General features: G+C 37.1%; 2 protein-coding genes across 3 annotated transcripts; one reads left to right on the forward strand and one right to left on the reverse strand.

Moving 5' to 3' along the window:
- Nucleotides 1-1862: 1862 nt before the first annotated feature.
- Nucleotides 1863-5846, reverse strand: LOC103951153 (putative UDP-glucuronate:xylan alpha-glucuronosyltransferase 3). The gene is given in 5 exon segments (XM_009362462.3): nt 1863-3051; nt 3054-3224; nt 3871-4508; nt 4740-4946; nt 5507-5846. Coding segments are annotated over 5 exon segments (1932 nt in total). The 5' UTR covers nt 5566-5846; the 3' UTR covers nt 1863-2194.
- Nucleotides 5847-8613: 2767 nt separating this feature from the next.
- LOC103951154 (vacuolar protein sorting-associated protein 45 homolog) lies at nt 8614-15029 on the forward strand. Of its 2 annotated transcripts, XM_009362463.3 has the most exons (13): nt 8623-8822; nt 8928-9129; nt 9225-9304; nt 10069-10296; nt 10521-10646; nt 10775-10855; nt 10945-11086; nt 11204-11382; nt 11574-11729; nt 12070-12177; nt 12258-12379; nt 13806-13937; nt 14582-15029. In XM_009362463.3, the coding sequence occupies exons 1-13, from the start codon at nt 8733-8735 to the stop codon at nt 14637-14639; spliced, it is 1704 nt and encodes a 567-aa protein (XP_009360738.2). In that variant the 5' UTR covers nt 8623-8732; the 3' UTR covers nt 14640-15029. The 2 variants fall into 2 exon arrangements, with proteins under 2 accessions (XP_018503910.2, XP_009360738.2); XM_018648394.2 differs by lacking the exon at nt 11574-11729 and having other exon boundaries at nt 8614-8822.
- The last annotated feature ends 1600 nt before the right edge of the window (nt 15030-16629 follow it).

Genomic DNA, 16629 nt, shown 5'->3' on the forward strand with positions numbered 1-16629 from the left:
ATAACACGTAAACGCATTTAAATGGACCAGAATAGCGTGCTTTCCTAATACACCTCAAATCGAAACGAACACATTAGGTAGAATATCGCTCAATTCAAAACAATAATTATAAAACATTTTAGACGTGCTTATAGAATAAAATAGACAGCTAATCTGTATGTCAACCCTTTCCTAATTTTTGGTTAAAATCATCTCCATATTTATTAGCATTGCTCAGATAAGAATTCCGAGGCTTATCAAATTTTAGAAGGCCTTACCGTTATCTGACCTTAAATATTATTAGACTAATAAGATCTCATTAACTAATGGCTGGTTAAAGTGAGTGTTTTCAAAAAAAAAAAAAAAAAAAACAAAAAAACAAAGGTGATGGTGATTTGATAGACACTTAACACTAAATTACGTTAATACGCTTTGTTCGGTATGTGGTTTATGTTAATTAGCAGTAGGATTAGATGAACCTAACCACTCAGACCCATTCTTGCTAATTACCTATGTTTGGTAATGGTTTATCCATGTTAACTAATTAATGACATCTTACCCTAAACAACCAAGCTTTGTCTTTTATTTTCATTTTTTATTCATTTCTTTATTTTGGGAATATGTGGGGTTGGTATTATTTTATCTTTTATTATTGCTTATTAGTGTAGTAGGTGATCCATCAATAATTGTGATCAAGAAAGTTAAAGAATGTTCCAAAAAGAAGTTTCAAAAAATCAAATGATTTTAGGAATGAATCATGGCAAACTTTTGATTCATCAACAACTCACTAAAAGAGAGAAATATTTTTGGTAGGTTACATTACACCCATCATATGGAGAATTTCTTAGGCTAGATTCATTGGCGGAGCTACAATTTAAAGTTGGTAGAGCTTACGGATCTACGATAAATATTGTGAACAAAACTAAGAAAAAGATAGTGTGTTAGTTTTTGCATGAAGAAATTTTTAGGGTAAATTCAAGGCATAGCACGATAGTAAGGTAATACTAAGAGCTTCTTTACCGATTGATGGAAGGCAAGAACAAAGGCACAAAAGATGCCTTCCAACCCAAAAAGCAACATTCACGAGTCCAAATTTGCAAGGGCAACTGGTGGCCATGCAAAACCTATCTAAATGGCTGAGCAAGATCGGGCAGCCTTTTGCCTGGAGGCTGGCTGACGTCAGCCACATGAGATTTTTTATTTTTATTTTTTTGTCAGACGCGTGTAACACATGTGCGTAGGAGAGTGTTCGACAAAAAAGTACAACAGTGGGCCCGCGACAGCAATTCAACAGCAGACAGCCCAATGGCTGGTTGATGTGGCTTCTTGAGGGTCCTTGGATTACCAACGGCCAGATAATTTAGACCGTGGGATTTCCAACCATAAAATCATTGAAATGCCAGTTAGGACACGTGGCTCGTTCTAGTGCGTTTGATTTAGATCGGTTTGAAAATCAACGGTAAAAAAAATAGAAAAAAAGCAGAACAAAAAAAATTAGAAAAAAATGTGAAAAAATATACTGTCACAATCTCTAACAACCCATCTTATTCATTTCCCATCACAGCTCAATATTCAATTTTATTACAATATTCTATATTTGTTTTCCACTTTCAAATTCTTTATAAAAAAAAAAATATATTAATTATGCTTGTTGTAATATCATGCTTTTCCCTTGTATTGAAATAATTTATTAGAATTGACAATCGTTTTATTCTCAAAGCATAAAAAAAAAAAATTAAAATGTTTGTGAATACTACTTGCACTTTCCAACCAAGTGGAGTTGCACAATGCAAGTACTATTCCGAGTGAATAGTAAGGGCAAGTTACATGCTATTGACCTTGCCGTCCACTAACGGGTGGAGATGCTCTAAAGGACATTGAGGTTTGACCAAACAACCAATTAGCAATAGAAAAAGTAACCCAACTCCTAATCACTAGTAAGGTTTGGTAAACTTTTGATGCGGGACAATTCTTCATAGTAAGAACAGGTAAAAGCAACCAAACCCACCTGGAAATTTAGAAAAACACACCGGACAACATGACACGCACCTTAAAAAGGAAAACAATGACTATGAATTGAATTACAAGGAAGTTGTTGAGCTAGATACTAACTGAACTTTTGGGAGATATACTTTTCCTTCGCGCATTTGTAAGCATGCATTGTGTTTTGATTTGTGTCCTCAGCATGAAGTACGAAAACGTGACGCAAAACAAGTCACGAAGAAGCGACGGATGCACTGGTAAGTGCAGGTGGTGATAGAGTAGCAGTTGCATTATCGGTCCAATTCTTTTCACCCCAATGCCATAACATGCTCTCCCAGAAGCAGAAGTCCTCAAAGCATGTCTTCAAACGCTTGTCTTTTATCTTAATTTTCCAGTGACCATCAGTGTAATTTGCTTTCTCAGCTTGTCTCCGATCCCACTCTAATGCTGCCTTCTGCTTGGACCGAAGCAAACAGAAATTTTGTAAGTTTTCTGGCATAGCATCGTGCACTTTCCACCACCTTCTATGTGCAACATTACTGGCAAACTCCTGCAGAAAGTTCACGTTCCAGTTGCAGTCATAGTCACGGAAGCAAAGCCATGGTTTATTTCCCAGGTAATGGAGGACGTAGAGGATTGGAGGTTCAGCTGCAAAGAGATGTGTTTTCCTCTCCTTTTTCTCTGGCTCATCACCTTCCCAGAAGTGTTTCAAGAAGTTCATATGTTTTGGTATCCTGTGCCACCATGTAAATACCTCATTCAGATAACCCTGGTCCCCACCATTGTAGGAAACAATTTCATCAACATGATCCATGAGCAGCTGGAATGTACAATTTGATGGTTCGATAACCATGACACCTGAGTTGAACAGAGTAGCATTATTTCCTGTCGCTGATATTTCTGGCATCTCAAACAGGAAGTCAATGTTCCTAAGTATAAGCATGTCAGCATCAATGAAAATGATCTTGTCATAATCAGTCAACTGCCAAAGACGAAATTTGCTGTAGTTCCATTCATTGTATGCTTCTGGTTCAGCTTTAGGGTTCCTGATTCTTTGGATTGTGTGGACCTTCCACCCAGCAGCTGCCAACCACCACGATGATACTCACTGATTGTTTCATCAACAAGTATTACAAGATCTCGTGTTGAACCAGACATACGGATGCTCTGAGCTGCAGCAATGGCTCCACAAACATACACATGGGCAGAATGTAGGATTGTTGCATATGCTTCTCGGTGGGCTCTTTCCGAGTAAAAGCTTTCTGTGTGCAAGTATTTAGTTCATCAGTATAATTTCAAAAGTATCCATGACTTAAGTAGCTTTCTTACAGGATGCAACCAAAGTCACTGAACCTACTAAACATATGAGGTACAAGATGGAGTCTAGATTTAACAATCAAAACCCAAAAGTAAAAATAAAAAAATGATCTTCACAAATTTCTTCAACAACTAATGTTAAAGCTGGTCAGGTGGTCAGCACTACCATCAATCACTGACGTAGCGGATCTCCTTAGCACATGATAAACATGGTGCATCAGTTCTGTGGTTTACACATTCATACATTTATAGGGTTTTCAGTTGGATGACATTTCTGAAACAACTACCAATTGAATTCTACGATGCCCAGCTATAACATATAAAACCTACACCTCAAACTAAGCTCCACAGAAACAACTGAAGTTTTTTGAAGCAACTACCAATTGAATTCTACGATGCCCAGCCATACAAAAATGTGAAAATCATTTATGAATGAACTGAACTCTACATTTTAAAGGAATCCAAGAAAGTGAAATTTGAAAAATTAAAGGAAATAAAAAAGAAAGAGTAATTAAAGAGAGGCAGACAAGCAGCTCTCGTTGCACAAAAACAAATTTTGATTAAAAAAGAACAAATTAGTTTAAATCTGACCTTTAGCCGTGAGAGGAACTGAAAGTTCACATGAACCTACAGGGAGCTGTAGCTTATCCCTCAACGTATTCAGTTTTGGTTCATAAAGCCATACATTCCCTTCCCGTCTAACAAGCTCTTTGCAAGTGAACAAATTTGGGATTGGGAAACAGTCTGTCACCAAAAGTACATGCACTGGGTGATACGCTTTGGAAGCTGCAGCCAGCCTTGCTGCTTCAAGCTGCAAGTGCAACCGAGCCACATCTCTTGACCAGCTGCCTGACTTGTTGCAGGGAAGCTTGACGGCAATCAGATCAAGCCTTGGTTTTCCAGGAATCTGAAGCTTGGGTAGGGAGGGACAAGTAGGAACTTCAAAGTCTTCCTCTTCATCTATCCATTCAGGGAACAGGGTTTCCCATGTTATGTTGTTCGACGCATGATTGAGGCGTAGAACAACATGCTCACAATCTGGCAACAGCTCCTTCCAATGGTCAATCTCAGCATCATTAAAGTTTAACAAGCCAATTCCCTGATAATCCTTTTTGTCTGCCAGATTTTCAATAGCATCAGAAATTTCATCCCAGTTAATTTCTACAGATGATATGTAACGTAAATCTTGAGCAACACTCTTTCTTGTCGACCTGTCTTCAGAAGTTGGGCTGCAGGCAGTAAACTTTTGTTACAAAATATTTCCACAGTAGAGAGGGCAAAGCGAACAAAAAAAAGACCAAATCCCATTTTCTTTACAAAGAAGGGTGCACTGACTATATTTTTCCAGGTGGGGAAATATTTCTCGAAAACCTCAATGCAAAGAAGAAGTATATATTGAAGCAAGAAAATGGGAATAAACTAATAAGTAAAAGCAAGGTGATGAGCTAATAGGGATATACTGAGATACGGAACGGGATTTATCATCTGAATGATAAACACCAGGAGAGAAGATGAGCGTGAGAAAAGTCCCCAATAAAATAACAGCCAACACAAGCTTCAAGGTGGGCTTGCAGTTCAAGGTTCTATCTTGCACGGGAACGTGGAGGAACTTCTCAATATCTTTAAAATCTTTGTTCCTCTGGGGCCTTCTTTTGTTGGAGTCGTCACTGAAACAAGGGGATTCGTAGCTACATGAGACCATCATTCAGTAAATAAGTGAATGCAATTGGAACCAAGTTCCACCCAACAATACAATCGATTGTTCGGCAATCAACTCCATCATTGGGAGCGCACTCCTCACTGATATGTTAAAACAGCACATATATGAATAATGTAGAACATACATCCCCATTGAAAGAACCAAGAACCCGATCGCGAAAGTAATCCCTTGCACCATCACCATTCACCAACTATAAGCCGTTCAATTCAGACAGAGTAAATAAACTATAACCTAATCATTACCAAAACTCCTCAATTCAAATTCACACTAAAATAATAAAATAAAAATCATAAATCATAAATGGTTCCAGACCCACTATTCATCAAAACTCATGAATCCTGACCCAAATATTTAATTTTGAGAGCCAACACAAAAATTGAAGTGAGGGTTTTCTTACATGATCATTTTTTTGGAGTATGGACATTAAAAATCGAACAATGTCGGCAAAACGAATGCAAATTACACTAAAAATAGTGAGAATATACACACACAGAGAGGGGTAGTGACCTGGCAGAAGCAGAAAGGCGGTGTCGGGGTTCAATGGGAGTTGGGGAGGAAGCTCTCATGGTTGCTAATTCAGTAGAAGAAGAAGCGTGGGGAGGCACCACCACCACCACCACCAGCAGAGTCTCAGTTGTTGCTGATTTGTGAAAACGTCTAGATGGGGGAATATTTGGCAAGACCCAAAACAATTGGGGAATATTTTCTATAACATTTAAAAATAAATATATGGAAAGAGACAAATCAACGAATTCTGACAAAAAAAAAAACTGGGAATCTACGATCTGTCTGTGATGGAAGGATTCTCTCTCTCTCTCTCTCTCTTGCTGTCAGTATTATCATTGTGTGTAAAGAAAAAGAATGGTCAATGCAAATGTAAGAGAACGGCGAGTCAGAACAAGTAAATAAAATTGAAGTAATCCATATTTTCCTGTTTTTGTTTTTAGTCAAATAGTTTTCATAATAAGTCTTTTTCATTATTCTTGAACCATTTCTCACCCACATTCACTTATTTGGGTTAATAATTTAATTAATTCAAGATTCGTTTTTATGTACTTTTAAAATGATTGATGACTCTTTTAGACATAAAATATTTGTGTTTCAAAAGCACTTGAAGTGCTTCATAGAAGAAAAAGAAGTTTTTTTCTTTTTTCAAAAAGCATTTAAGGTGTTTTTTTTTTGAATTCACTTGTTTTTTTTACTAATGATAGATTCAAAAACCATTTTAACTAAAAGCGTTTCTAAATGAGCCCTAATTGCATCTTAATAGCAAAGAGCCTTGGAAATTTGTTTTCTTTAGGAATGTTGCGGTTCTAACTATTCCCAAACCATAATAGCCACTAAGCACTATAATCTAATAATATTTTTCTTCACATATAAGTGAGAGCTATTAGGTTCGATTTTCACCAAAGACGAATTTGGACCAATTATTGCTAGCCCATTGACTCTCATCCCCTTTGTAAATAATATCATTTTAATAAATAAAAAATAAAAAAACTATTCTCAAACCACAGTAAAAGTAGTTTATATAAAAAAAAACTACACTGATACTAAACCACGATAAGGGATGTGAGATTGGTGCTAAGCCGGACAAAATTGATGCTCCCCATTTAGAGTATTACTAATCCCACCCCATTGTCTTATTTTCCTACCCACCTTATAATTTCATTCACCATAAAAAGTTAAAAATGAAAAACTCTCTTTTCCCACCCACCCTTATTCCTAATATAAGCTTTTATATATCTCTAAATTCTTTTAAATTTTTTTTATTAGAATATATAGGATATATATATATATATATATCTCTCTCTCTTTTTAACAAAAAAAATTGATAAAAATCTGTTAAAGAGAAGGGAGGAGTTGAAGAGAAGGTAGCCGTCATCGACACCGCCGTGAGGGAGGCGTATGGTTGTGCACTTGTCATGGTTATAACAGTGAGAACGGAGTGGAGGTTTTTTTTTTTTTTTTTTTTTTCTTTTTCTGCTATTTTAATTTTTATTGAAAAAAATCTAATGGTTACATGACAAAATACAATTGGTTATTGTTTTGGTCCTTACGGTCATTCTCTAAAAGGACATAGTTGTCAATGGAGTTTTCACATTTAAGTGGGGTGGGAAAATATAAGAAAATGGGAGGAGACATATTGTCTGCTCTCTTGTTAGAATGTGTTTCCCATCCCTTCCTATTGTACGGTTACGGTTAAGCGACGTCAACATTTTATATTCTCTTCTTATATTATTATCTCTATAAAAAAAATCAATATAAAATATTAACGTAATTTAATCGTGACCGTACAAAATAAGAGAAGATGAGAAGAGCACCAAACAAAAGAGCATCAAACAAGAAAGCAGACAATCTCTCTCTAAAATAAGATAGGCTTAACACTCCTCCCCATTTATAATAATTTAGTATCAAATACGCTTTTGTGGAAGTCACTGTAGACATCAAAATTTCAGTAAAACAAATGTTCACCAATGCATTAAAGTTTTGACGTGTCAAGGCATACATGGCATACGCCACGTGTTGTACAAATTGTACACATGGCGTGTGACTCAACAAAATAGGAAGAAATACCCTTGAAGGATTAAACAAGTTTTTCTTCTCATTTGGGCAATGACAAAGCATACACATTTCAAGTTTAAAATGGTGTTAAGTGGGAAATTAGGCCATAAGTTACACCACTTCAAGTTTAAAATGGTATTAAGTGGGAAATTAGGCCATAAGTTACACCACTTCAATTTCAATATTGCATTAAGTGGGAAAATTAGGCAATGGTGCTTGGAAAGGGAAAAAATATTTTTGTGGTGGTGATTCATTCTCAAAGCCTATAAATAGGCTTCTCCATCAAGGTATCAAGCATCAAGGAATTCACAAATACATTTCTCTACTCCAAAATTAGAAAAGAATTCCCCAAATCCTTGAAGCTTTGAAACTCCAAAGCTTCCAACCATTCAAATTCCCAAGAATTCCGAAGAATCAAGAAAGCTCTCTCTTCGTTCTTCGTTAAATCCTTATTCAAGATCAAGCCCCGACGGCCCTTGAAGAAAGTGTTCATCGTTCATCCTAAGATCAAGCCCCAACGGCCCCTTGGATCAACAACCTCAACAAATCCACACATCCAATCGTTCTTCAAGATTAAGCCCAAAAGCCCTTGAAGATCCGCTCATCCATCAACCTTCAAGATCAAGCCCAAAAGCCCTTGAAGAAATCCACACAACCATTATTCAAGATCAAGCCCCGACGGCCCTTGAAGAAAGTGTTCATCCGTTCATCAACTGTTCATCCTTAGATCAAGCCCCGACGGCCCTTTGGATCAACAACTCATCCACAAACCTACACCTTACGAAGATAGAATCAGAGGACCAAATTTGAGAGAGATCGTAACCCCAAAATCATCAAACAAAATGTTATTTTGTACACGTTATTCTTATTTCTTGTTTCAAGGAACTTTCGTGTTCACAGTCACATTTCAACCTTTCACTAACAAAATGAGAAAACTGAGGAAGGATGAGTTGAGGCCTATTTTTACTTTTACCCTCACTGCAAAAGAGAAAAAGAAAATATTAAGGAAAACGGCGCGTTTTAGGGACCTGTCCTTCACTTCTTCTACCTTTCCCTTTCCCCTTTCGCCCTCCTCCGTCTTCTTAGATCTGCAACTTTTTCTTCTCCTACACACAATTGAACACATCATCATCACAATCATCCACTTCAGATCGTAGCCGTATATCTGAAAATGGTGCTGGTCTCGGCCGTAAGGGATTACCTGAGTCGGATGTTGCAGGACATCTCCGGCATGAAGGTTCTCATCCTCGATTCCCACACGGTAACAACCCTTTCCACTCTCGAAAAGTTTCAAAATTTTTCTGAAGCAATTTTGATCGAGCAAATAATGGGTTGTTTTTGTTTGTTTTGATTGATTGTGGCGTAGGTCAGTATAGTCAGCGTGGCGTATTCGCAATCCGAGCTTCTTCAGAAGGAAGTGTTTCTGGTGGAATTGGTAGACTCCATTTCCAAGTCCAGAGAATCCATGTCTCACCTCAAAGCCGTCTACTTCCTTGCACCCACTTCAGAAAATATACAGTATTTGCGCCGGCACTTGGTTGCTCCTCGATTCGGAGAGTATCACCTCTGTAAGTTTTGATGTTATTTTGGTTGTGGAGTGTGTTTGAAGGGTACCCAGATAATATTTGGAGCTTATTTCTCTTGGCATTCTGGAATTTTACAGTTTTCTCCAACATTTTGAAGGATACCCAGATTCATATTTTAGCTGATTCAGATGAGCATGAAGTTGTACAGCAGCTTCAGGTAATTCATCATTCACTCAAATGCTCTCTCGCATGTTCGTTACGAATATCGGAAAATTTATGTATGTAGTAAGGCACATTGCTAACTGAATTTGGACTTCCAATTTTATTTGGGATGCCAGTAATTTGAGAAATACATCATAAGTAGAAAGTTTGTAACTAACAGGAAATGTTCTTTTGGTCACCTAGTGACCAAGGAATGCATGGTCATTCATCCTTCGATTTGATATCGAGGTTGGATAAGAAATGAATGCGCATTTAATGTTTTAATCTCAAAACTTATTATCAAAGCCAAGGGTGAGGGACCATTCCGAGGTCACCTAGTAACCAAAAGAACGGGACTCACGTAACAGGAACATACATCTCAAGTAAGCTTATTATAGTATTATGTGGAAGCATGGTTTTTGTTTCACTCGCTTTTATAAGGAAGTTGATGCAAAATATATTGTTTTTGTTTGAATATAGTTACTCTGTGCTCTGCCTGGTATCAGTTTTATTTCTGTTAAATCCTTGTTTCTTTTTTAAGAACTAATAGTAATAACTTCAACCGAAAGCTAACAATAATAAATCCCTGTTCTAATGCATGACTATACAGATCAAATTTCCAGTGAAGTTCTCTTTTAAGATAAAGAAAAAATAAATTCTTGTGTAACATAGTGGTTATGCCATTCTAATATTAAACTTAACAATAAAAAATTCGCCATGAAACTGTACATATGGGTTTAGTTTCTCACTCTTCATATTAGGTTTATCTTGGTCTTGCAGGAGCTCTATGCAGACTTTGTTGCAACTGATCCTTACCATTTCACTTTGAATATGCCATCAAATCACATGTATATGCTCCCAGCAGTTGTGGATCATTCAAATTTACAGCGCTTCTGTGATCGAGTAGTTGATGGAATTGCAGCTGTTTTTTTGGCATTAAAACGAAGACCAGTTATTCGTTATCAAAGAACATCTGATATTGCAAAAAGGATTGCGCAGGAAACAGCAGTAAGTATAATATGTTCCAAAAAGTTTTGTATGTGGGCTTGTATTTATAGTACTATTTTGAATGTCAACTTTATCAGGGTTTTGTATTCTCCTGTCTCTCTTTTTCTATATACTCAACTTTTTATGCATGTTGTATGCCATATAAAGTGGATTTTACAGCATGCAGATTCTCTCCATGAAAGTCTGTACGGGGAAACTGATATTGCGTTTTGGGCATGTAACAGAAGCTGACGTACCAGCAGGAAAGTGGACTTTTTGATTTCAGACGAACAGAAATTTCTCCATTGTTGCTGGTAATTGATAGGAGGGATGATCCTGTGACCCCGTTGTTGAATCAGTGGACCTATCAGGTAATTGTGTCACGACTAACATTTACTGGATGTGTGACATTGTCTCATCCTGATGCTTACTTTTGAAATTACAATGGAACAAAATCACCTGAAATATAAACAGAGCTCATTTATTAATCTAATTTCAGGCAATGGTTCACGAATTGATTGGTATTCAAGACAACAAAGTCGACTTACGAAACATTGGAAAATTTCCAAAGGATCAACAGGTTAGAGTTTTGTTTTCCCTGAGTACTTTAAGTATCTGTATTTGTAATTTTTCTTGCTAAACAAATACATATGGTATTGATGCTCATAGGAGGTTGTGCTGTCATCAGAACAAGATGCTTTTTTCAAAAAGAACATGTATGAGAACTTTGGTGATATTGGGATGAACATCAAGCAGTTGGTTGATGAATTTCAGCAAATTTCAAAAAGTAACCAGAACATCCAGACGATAGGTTCGTAGGATGCAAAAATGAAAATTTGAGAGTCTTGACTTGTAGTTACTAACTATTGCATAGCCCCACAGGGAACCGTTGTTGGTAACTAACTGTGTACATTCATTATTAATGCAGAGGACATGGCCAAGTTTGTTGACAATTACCCTGAGTACAGAAAGATGCATGGAAATGTTTCAAAGCATGTGGCACTGGTAACAGAAATGAGCAAGCTAGTTGAAGAGCGAAAACTTATGCTAGTTTCACAGACAGAACAGGAGTTGGCTTGCAATGGTGGGCAGTTGGCAGCTTTTGAGGTACAAACTAAAACAACATATTTCTCAAATAAGCAAAATGAAACTGAACTTCGCTTACATTCTCTCTACCCTCTTTATTCCTCTGTGTACCATAACTTGGTTCTGTTATTGGCTTTGAGATAGCAACTATTTAACCATCATCGAAATTTGAATTCAGAAGCAACCATCTGTTTTTCCTATGTACATTGCAGGCGGTGACAAATCTATTAAACAATGAAAGTGTATCTGATATTGACCGCCTACGACTTGTCATGCTGTATGCCTTACGCTATGAGAAGGAGAGTCCTGTGCAACTAATGCAATTATTTAACAAACTGTCATCCAAGTCTCCCAAGTACAAGCCTGGGGTAATGTAACCAAGATAGCATCCTTGTTTGGATTCTTTCACCTCATGTCATTTTTTTCCTTCATTTTTCTTTGGGAGGGAGTGGGGTCGCGTATCTGTGTTTAAGTGGAAAATTTTAATTCCGAAAGCCTGACCCTTGAAGTTCAACAGCTACCTTCATTTAGATCATTGGTGATGGTGATTTTTATTTTAGTTTTGCTTATCCAATTGTTTTGGAGATTGACCCTTCTTTGGGAGGCTCAATAAGAGCGGCAATTATACCTTATGCTTCTAATGTATCTTTATTTTAGCTTCCAAAATTATTTCACGGGTTTAATAAATTGTCTATTGTGGAATTACAGCTTGTCCAGTTTCTCTTGAAGCAAGCGGGTGTGGATAAGCGAACCGGGGATCTTTTTGGAAATCGAGATTTCTTAAACATTGCACGTAACATGGCTCGTGGGCTGAAGGTTTGTTTGGGAAAGTTACACTCTTTCCATATTATAGGTTGTGCTTTACAAGCTTATAGATAATATCTTAAATGCTGTAGGGGGTTGAGAATGTGTACACACAACACCAGCCTCTTCTCTTCCAAACTATGGAAAGCATCAGCAAGGGACGGCTGAGAGTTGTGGATTATCCATTTGTGGGAAATCATTTCCAGCAGGGCAGGTTGGTCTCTGAAGTTTTATTTTATATCATTTTGAAGTACTTTCCCCAGGAAGTCAGTTTTAAGTTATAATTTTACTACTTTTGGGAATTTCATATCTCCAAGAGTAAAACCTCGAGGAACATTGAAATGAAGCTCCTGCACCCTGAAACCCGTATGCTACGCATGCTGCCTGGAGCTCATTTCTTGGTGGCTTCTTAATAACAGTTCATTCTTCAGTGTTGAGTTTACTAGTGAGATACATGAAAGAGTGGTTCTGTTTACACCCAAAATTCGTCTCTCAACAGTGGACACCCAAATTTACAAAATTTGTTTGAGGACAAATATATCCTTTAACAAAATGACCAAAAAGTCCAAATTATGATTGATTACATGATTTTGAAGATTACTGTTAAGGAAACTATAATTTAAAAAGTAAAAAGGGCCTCAATTATAAGAAAGAGAAGGAAAGGGGTCAGGGAGGTTGCTGGGACATCATGGAAGCTAACATATTAAGATCCTAAACCCTACATATTAAGATCCAAGGGTACGAATGTTGTCAAATATATGATCTGATCCTTAAAAATCAGAGGAACGAATTGCAAGAGTCTCATAGGTCGATACAACACCCACACCCGTCCCGCATATCCATGGTCGCCAAACTTTCCGCTGAACAATCCTCACAGGCTGTTCTGCAAATCTAGGTACCTGATTGCCAAAACTGTCTTTGTTCCCACCTTCTCTTCAACCTCTTCCTCCAAATAAACTAAGAACTTAGCCTTTGTACACTATTGCTACTGTTTTTTAGGAACTGACGGCATAGTTTGCCAGTGATGGCGTTGTCGGTTTAATATCATGATTTTTGTTTCTTACTATTCAGTTTTTATCCTTCTCTTTTAAATTTTAAACGAGGTTAATAGTGGGATATTATAAAATACTATGGGTGTCCAGAGAAAGATAAAGTAATTATATGGGTGTCAGGAGAAATTTGGTTGTCCAGAGAATACTAATGGGTGTAAAGAGAATCACTCTACATGAAATCAGTGCTTGCGGACAAGTTTAGAGGTCATTGAGGCCATACTACCTTCTGTAGACAGGATGACCGTCTAAAGGACCTTAAATTTAAGCACTGGTTTTCATGATTGCTTCGCAGTTCATAATTTCAGACACTCCGTGTTAGTGTCCAGGTTTCTTGCTGGTTTCTCCTAGACATCTCAAATGACTTGGATATAAGCCTTTACTGTTTTTAATTATCAGCTGCTTGGTCGTACCTTTCTTTTTCTTCTCAAGTTACCCGACCTTGTTTCTGTCTACCCACTTCATTTTGTCCGGTTTAATCTCTAAGGACCCACAGACTACATTAATCTATGAAACTTGTCGTGGTGTGAGGGTAGAAAAATACAATAATTTGGATTAATATTCTAAATTACGCCTATGATCTCCGTGCAGGCCTCAAGAAGTGGTCATTGTCATTGTTGGGGGGACAACTTACGAGGAGTCTCGTTGTGTAGCGTTACAAAATGCTATGAATGCTGGAATTCGCTTTATACTTGGTGGTTCTGTGATTCTCAATTCTAAAAGGTATGTTTCAGGTCACCGTTGTAATTTATGCAGAAATACTTGCATTATAAACTTATAAGTGAAAAAGAAGTTTACCTCGCTGTACTAGCTTCACTTATTGCTTGGATTTCTAACACTGTCTTTTAGTGGTCCGACTTGATACCACTCCTTTCTTATGTTGGATGTAAGTTCGAGAGTTTTGGCATGATAAATATTCACTCATTTGGGTTATTTCGTGTCGCACTACTTGTTTGTATTGGTCCAATTCTTCTACAAATTGAGTTCCTAGAAGTTTTCAAGAACATGATAAATAAGCATTCACTTACACCTAAGCAATTATAAAAAAATGGGAGGTTGAGTAAATACTAGTACATTTTCTTTTGGAAAATTAAAACATACAGTTTTCAATTTATTCGACTTCTTTCGGCTTGCACAAGATCGGAGGTAAGAAATAATCAGTATCCATTAACACTTTGGCTGAAGTAGCTAGACATGCAGGCTTATTTTTTTTCTTTGAATGAAAAAAACATAAATAGAAGCATTCATGAAGTCATGGTTTTATTATCTGTGGTAATTAGAGGGTATTCTAGTTAGTTACTGTAGCTAATTGAAATTGTCTAAAACAAGATGCCCTGCTTCAATTATTTCTTCGCTGGCAAATGCAGGTTCTTGAAGGACTTGGAAGAAGCTCAGAGACTAGCTCGTACTAGCAACGCCATCTGAGTTTCGGTTTCTGGTATGTCTAGCATTTGAGGACCGACGTGGATAAGTGGTTGTGGATGTATATGGGTGTTCTTTATGTCACTTGCTGTAATATAAAAAATTGCCACACGTGCTTGTGGGATCATCCGAATCAACCCTCTGTTGCTGCTAGATGGCCTTTTGTTTACCATTTTGTGGGGGTCAGAACTGAAGGGTAGGCGTATCCCATAAATTTGGAGGCTACAGCAGTTCCCACCCTCCCTCTGATAAGAACCGCCGAGAAGAACCAATTTTTCTGCTAACCAAGCCAGATATCCGTAGGTCTTAATTAACATAACATGTACTTTGCCTTGTTAAAAACATGCCAATACCAAGATCTTCCTATTCTTTTATACATACAGCTTGTATTCATGTAGTTGTATTCTTGTTCCAATTTCAGCTTTTGGTGAGACTTTTTCGTTTTTGATACAACGCAACTCTAAGGATTGGGGATTACGAGGGTTTTTTTCCCTTAGGGTTGGGTTTCTTGGACTTGGAGGCCACGTTCATGTTTCTTTATTTTACAAAGTCATGTTTTCCTAGACTCCGTGGTCCAAAGAAATCGTGGTCATTGATTGTTCGATCTTAATTTAACGACAGGTGATTATTTAACTTTTGTTGTACTTTTTCCTCCACCAGTGGATTCAGATCAAATGTTTAGTGACCACAATTTTCTTGAACCGTGGCTATTATTTTACTTTTATTTTACATCATCAAAGGATTTAGCTAATGAAATATTACATATACACCCTCAAACATATACATAAGTACTAGTATGTACAGCTTCTTTGTTGTAGATTGGGTGTATCGCAAGTTTGCCCCTATGAAGTTTTTGGTTATCCCAGTTTGTTTACAACACAAATTACATCCAATAAAAGATAAATGGGGCCAAACGGAAGTCACAATTCACAACCGTGAAGAGAAAAATTTGTGTGGAGTATAACTTGCCAACTGGATGTTGTGAATGACACTTCCAATCCACTCAAAATTCATCACATGGAAATCTTAGATATAATCTTTTATCATTTTTTTATATTTAAAATTCTCCTAATTATTTTTCCCACTAATTAATATACACCATGAAATTAATCTAGGTGGAATAGGAGGCTGTAGGAGAACCATGGTGTGAAGGAAGTAGATATAATTGTGAATCGGGGGATTAGATTTGGGTGATTAGTCAAAACTCACAGCTTTTGGTTTGCAGTTTTGAGGTGAAAGTGTAAATTGGGGTTCACGTATAGTTCTATGGATGGCTTTTGGTTTGCAGTTTTGAGGTGTAAGTGTAAATTGAGTTCACGTATTCTTTGTCCTTATTAGCCTTGAAGTTATGAATTATATTATGCTCTCACATTATTACGTGAAAAAAAAAAAATACTAATATAAAGATGTTGTATCCTTTCTTTATATCTAAATAGAAATTTACAGTTAATCTTTTGTCTTACATTTTAGCATGCATTTTAATTATCGGATCTCATTTTTAATGTTTTAGTTAAAAAATCTGTCGTTTAAAAGCTACAAAAAAATCCGATATCCCATATTGCCATAAAAAATTTCTTCATAAAGGGAACCCACACAGGGCAATATGTCATCAACTTCAACGTTTGTACTTGGGTCGCTGATCATCTACGGTCTAGTATTTTTTTGTATGCATGGGAAAGTGAGAAGCGAGAGAGATGTCTGCGTGCCTTATTTTTGGTGGGTCGTTGACAACCTGCACGAGACGAAAAAAGACCAGCAAGAACCTGACAAGCTGTCATAGCTTCTCTTAGCTTAGCTAGCTTGAGAGTTGGGTGGACTTCAAAAACGTGAAATGATTAAGCTTGGAGGAATAGCAGACTAGGACAGTGTACGACACTTGGGGGAGGGGAAAGGGATAACGTGAAATGATTAAGCTTGGATAAGCTTGGAGGAATAGCAGAATAGGAGAGTGTACGAGACTTGGGGGAGGGGAAAGGGGTAACGTGAAATGATT

Source organism: the organism of the source record quoted next, unplaced genomic scaffold, assembly GCF_019419815.1.
Source record: "Pyrus x bretschneideri cultivar Hongxiangsu unplaced genomic scaffold, Pyrus_bretschneideri_v1 Contig16, whole genome shotgun sequence".
NCBI lineage: Eukaryota > Viridiplantae > Streptophyta > Magnoliopsida > Rosales > Rosaceae > Pyrus > Pyrus x bretschneideri.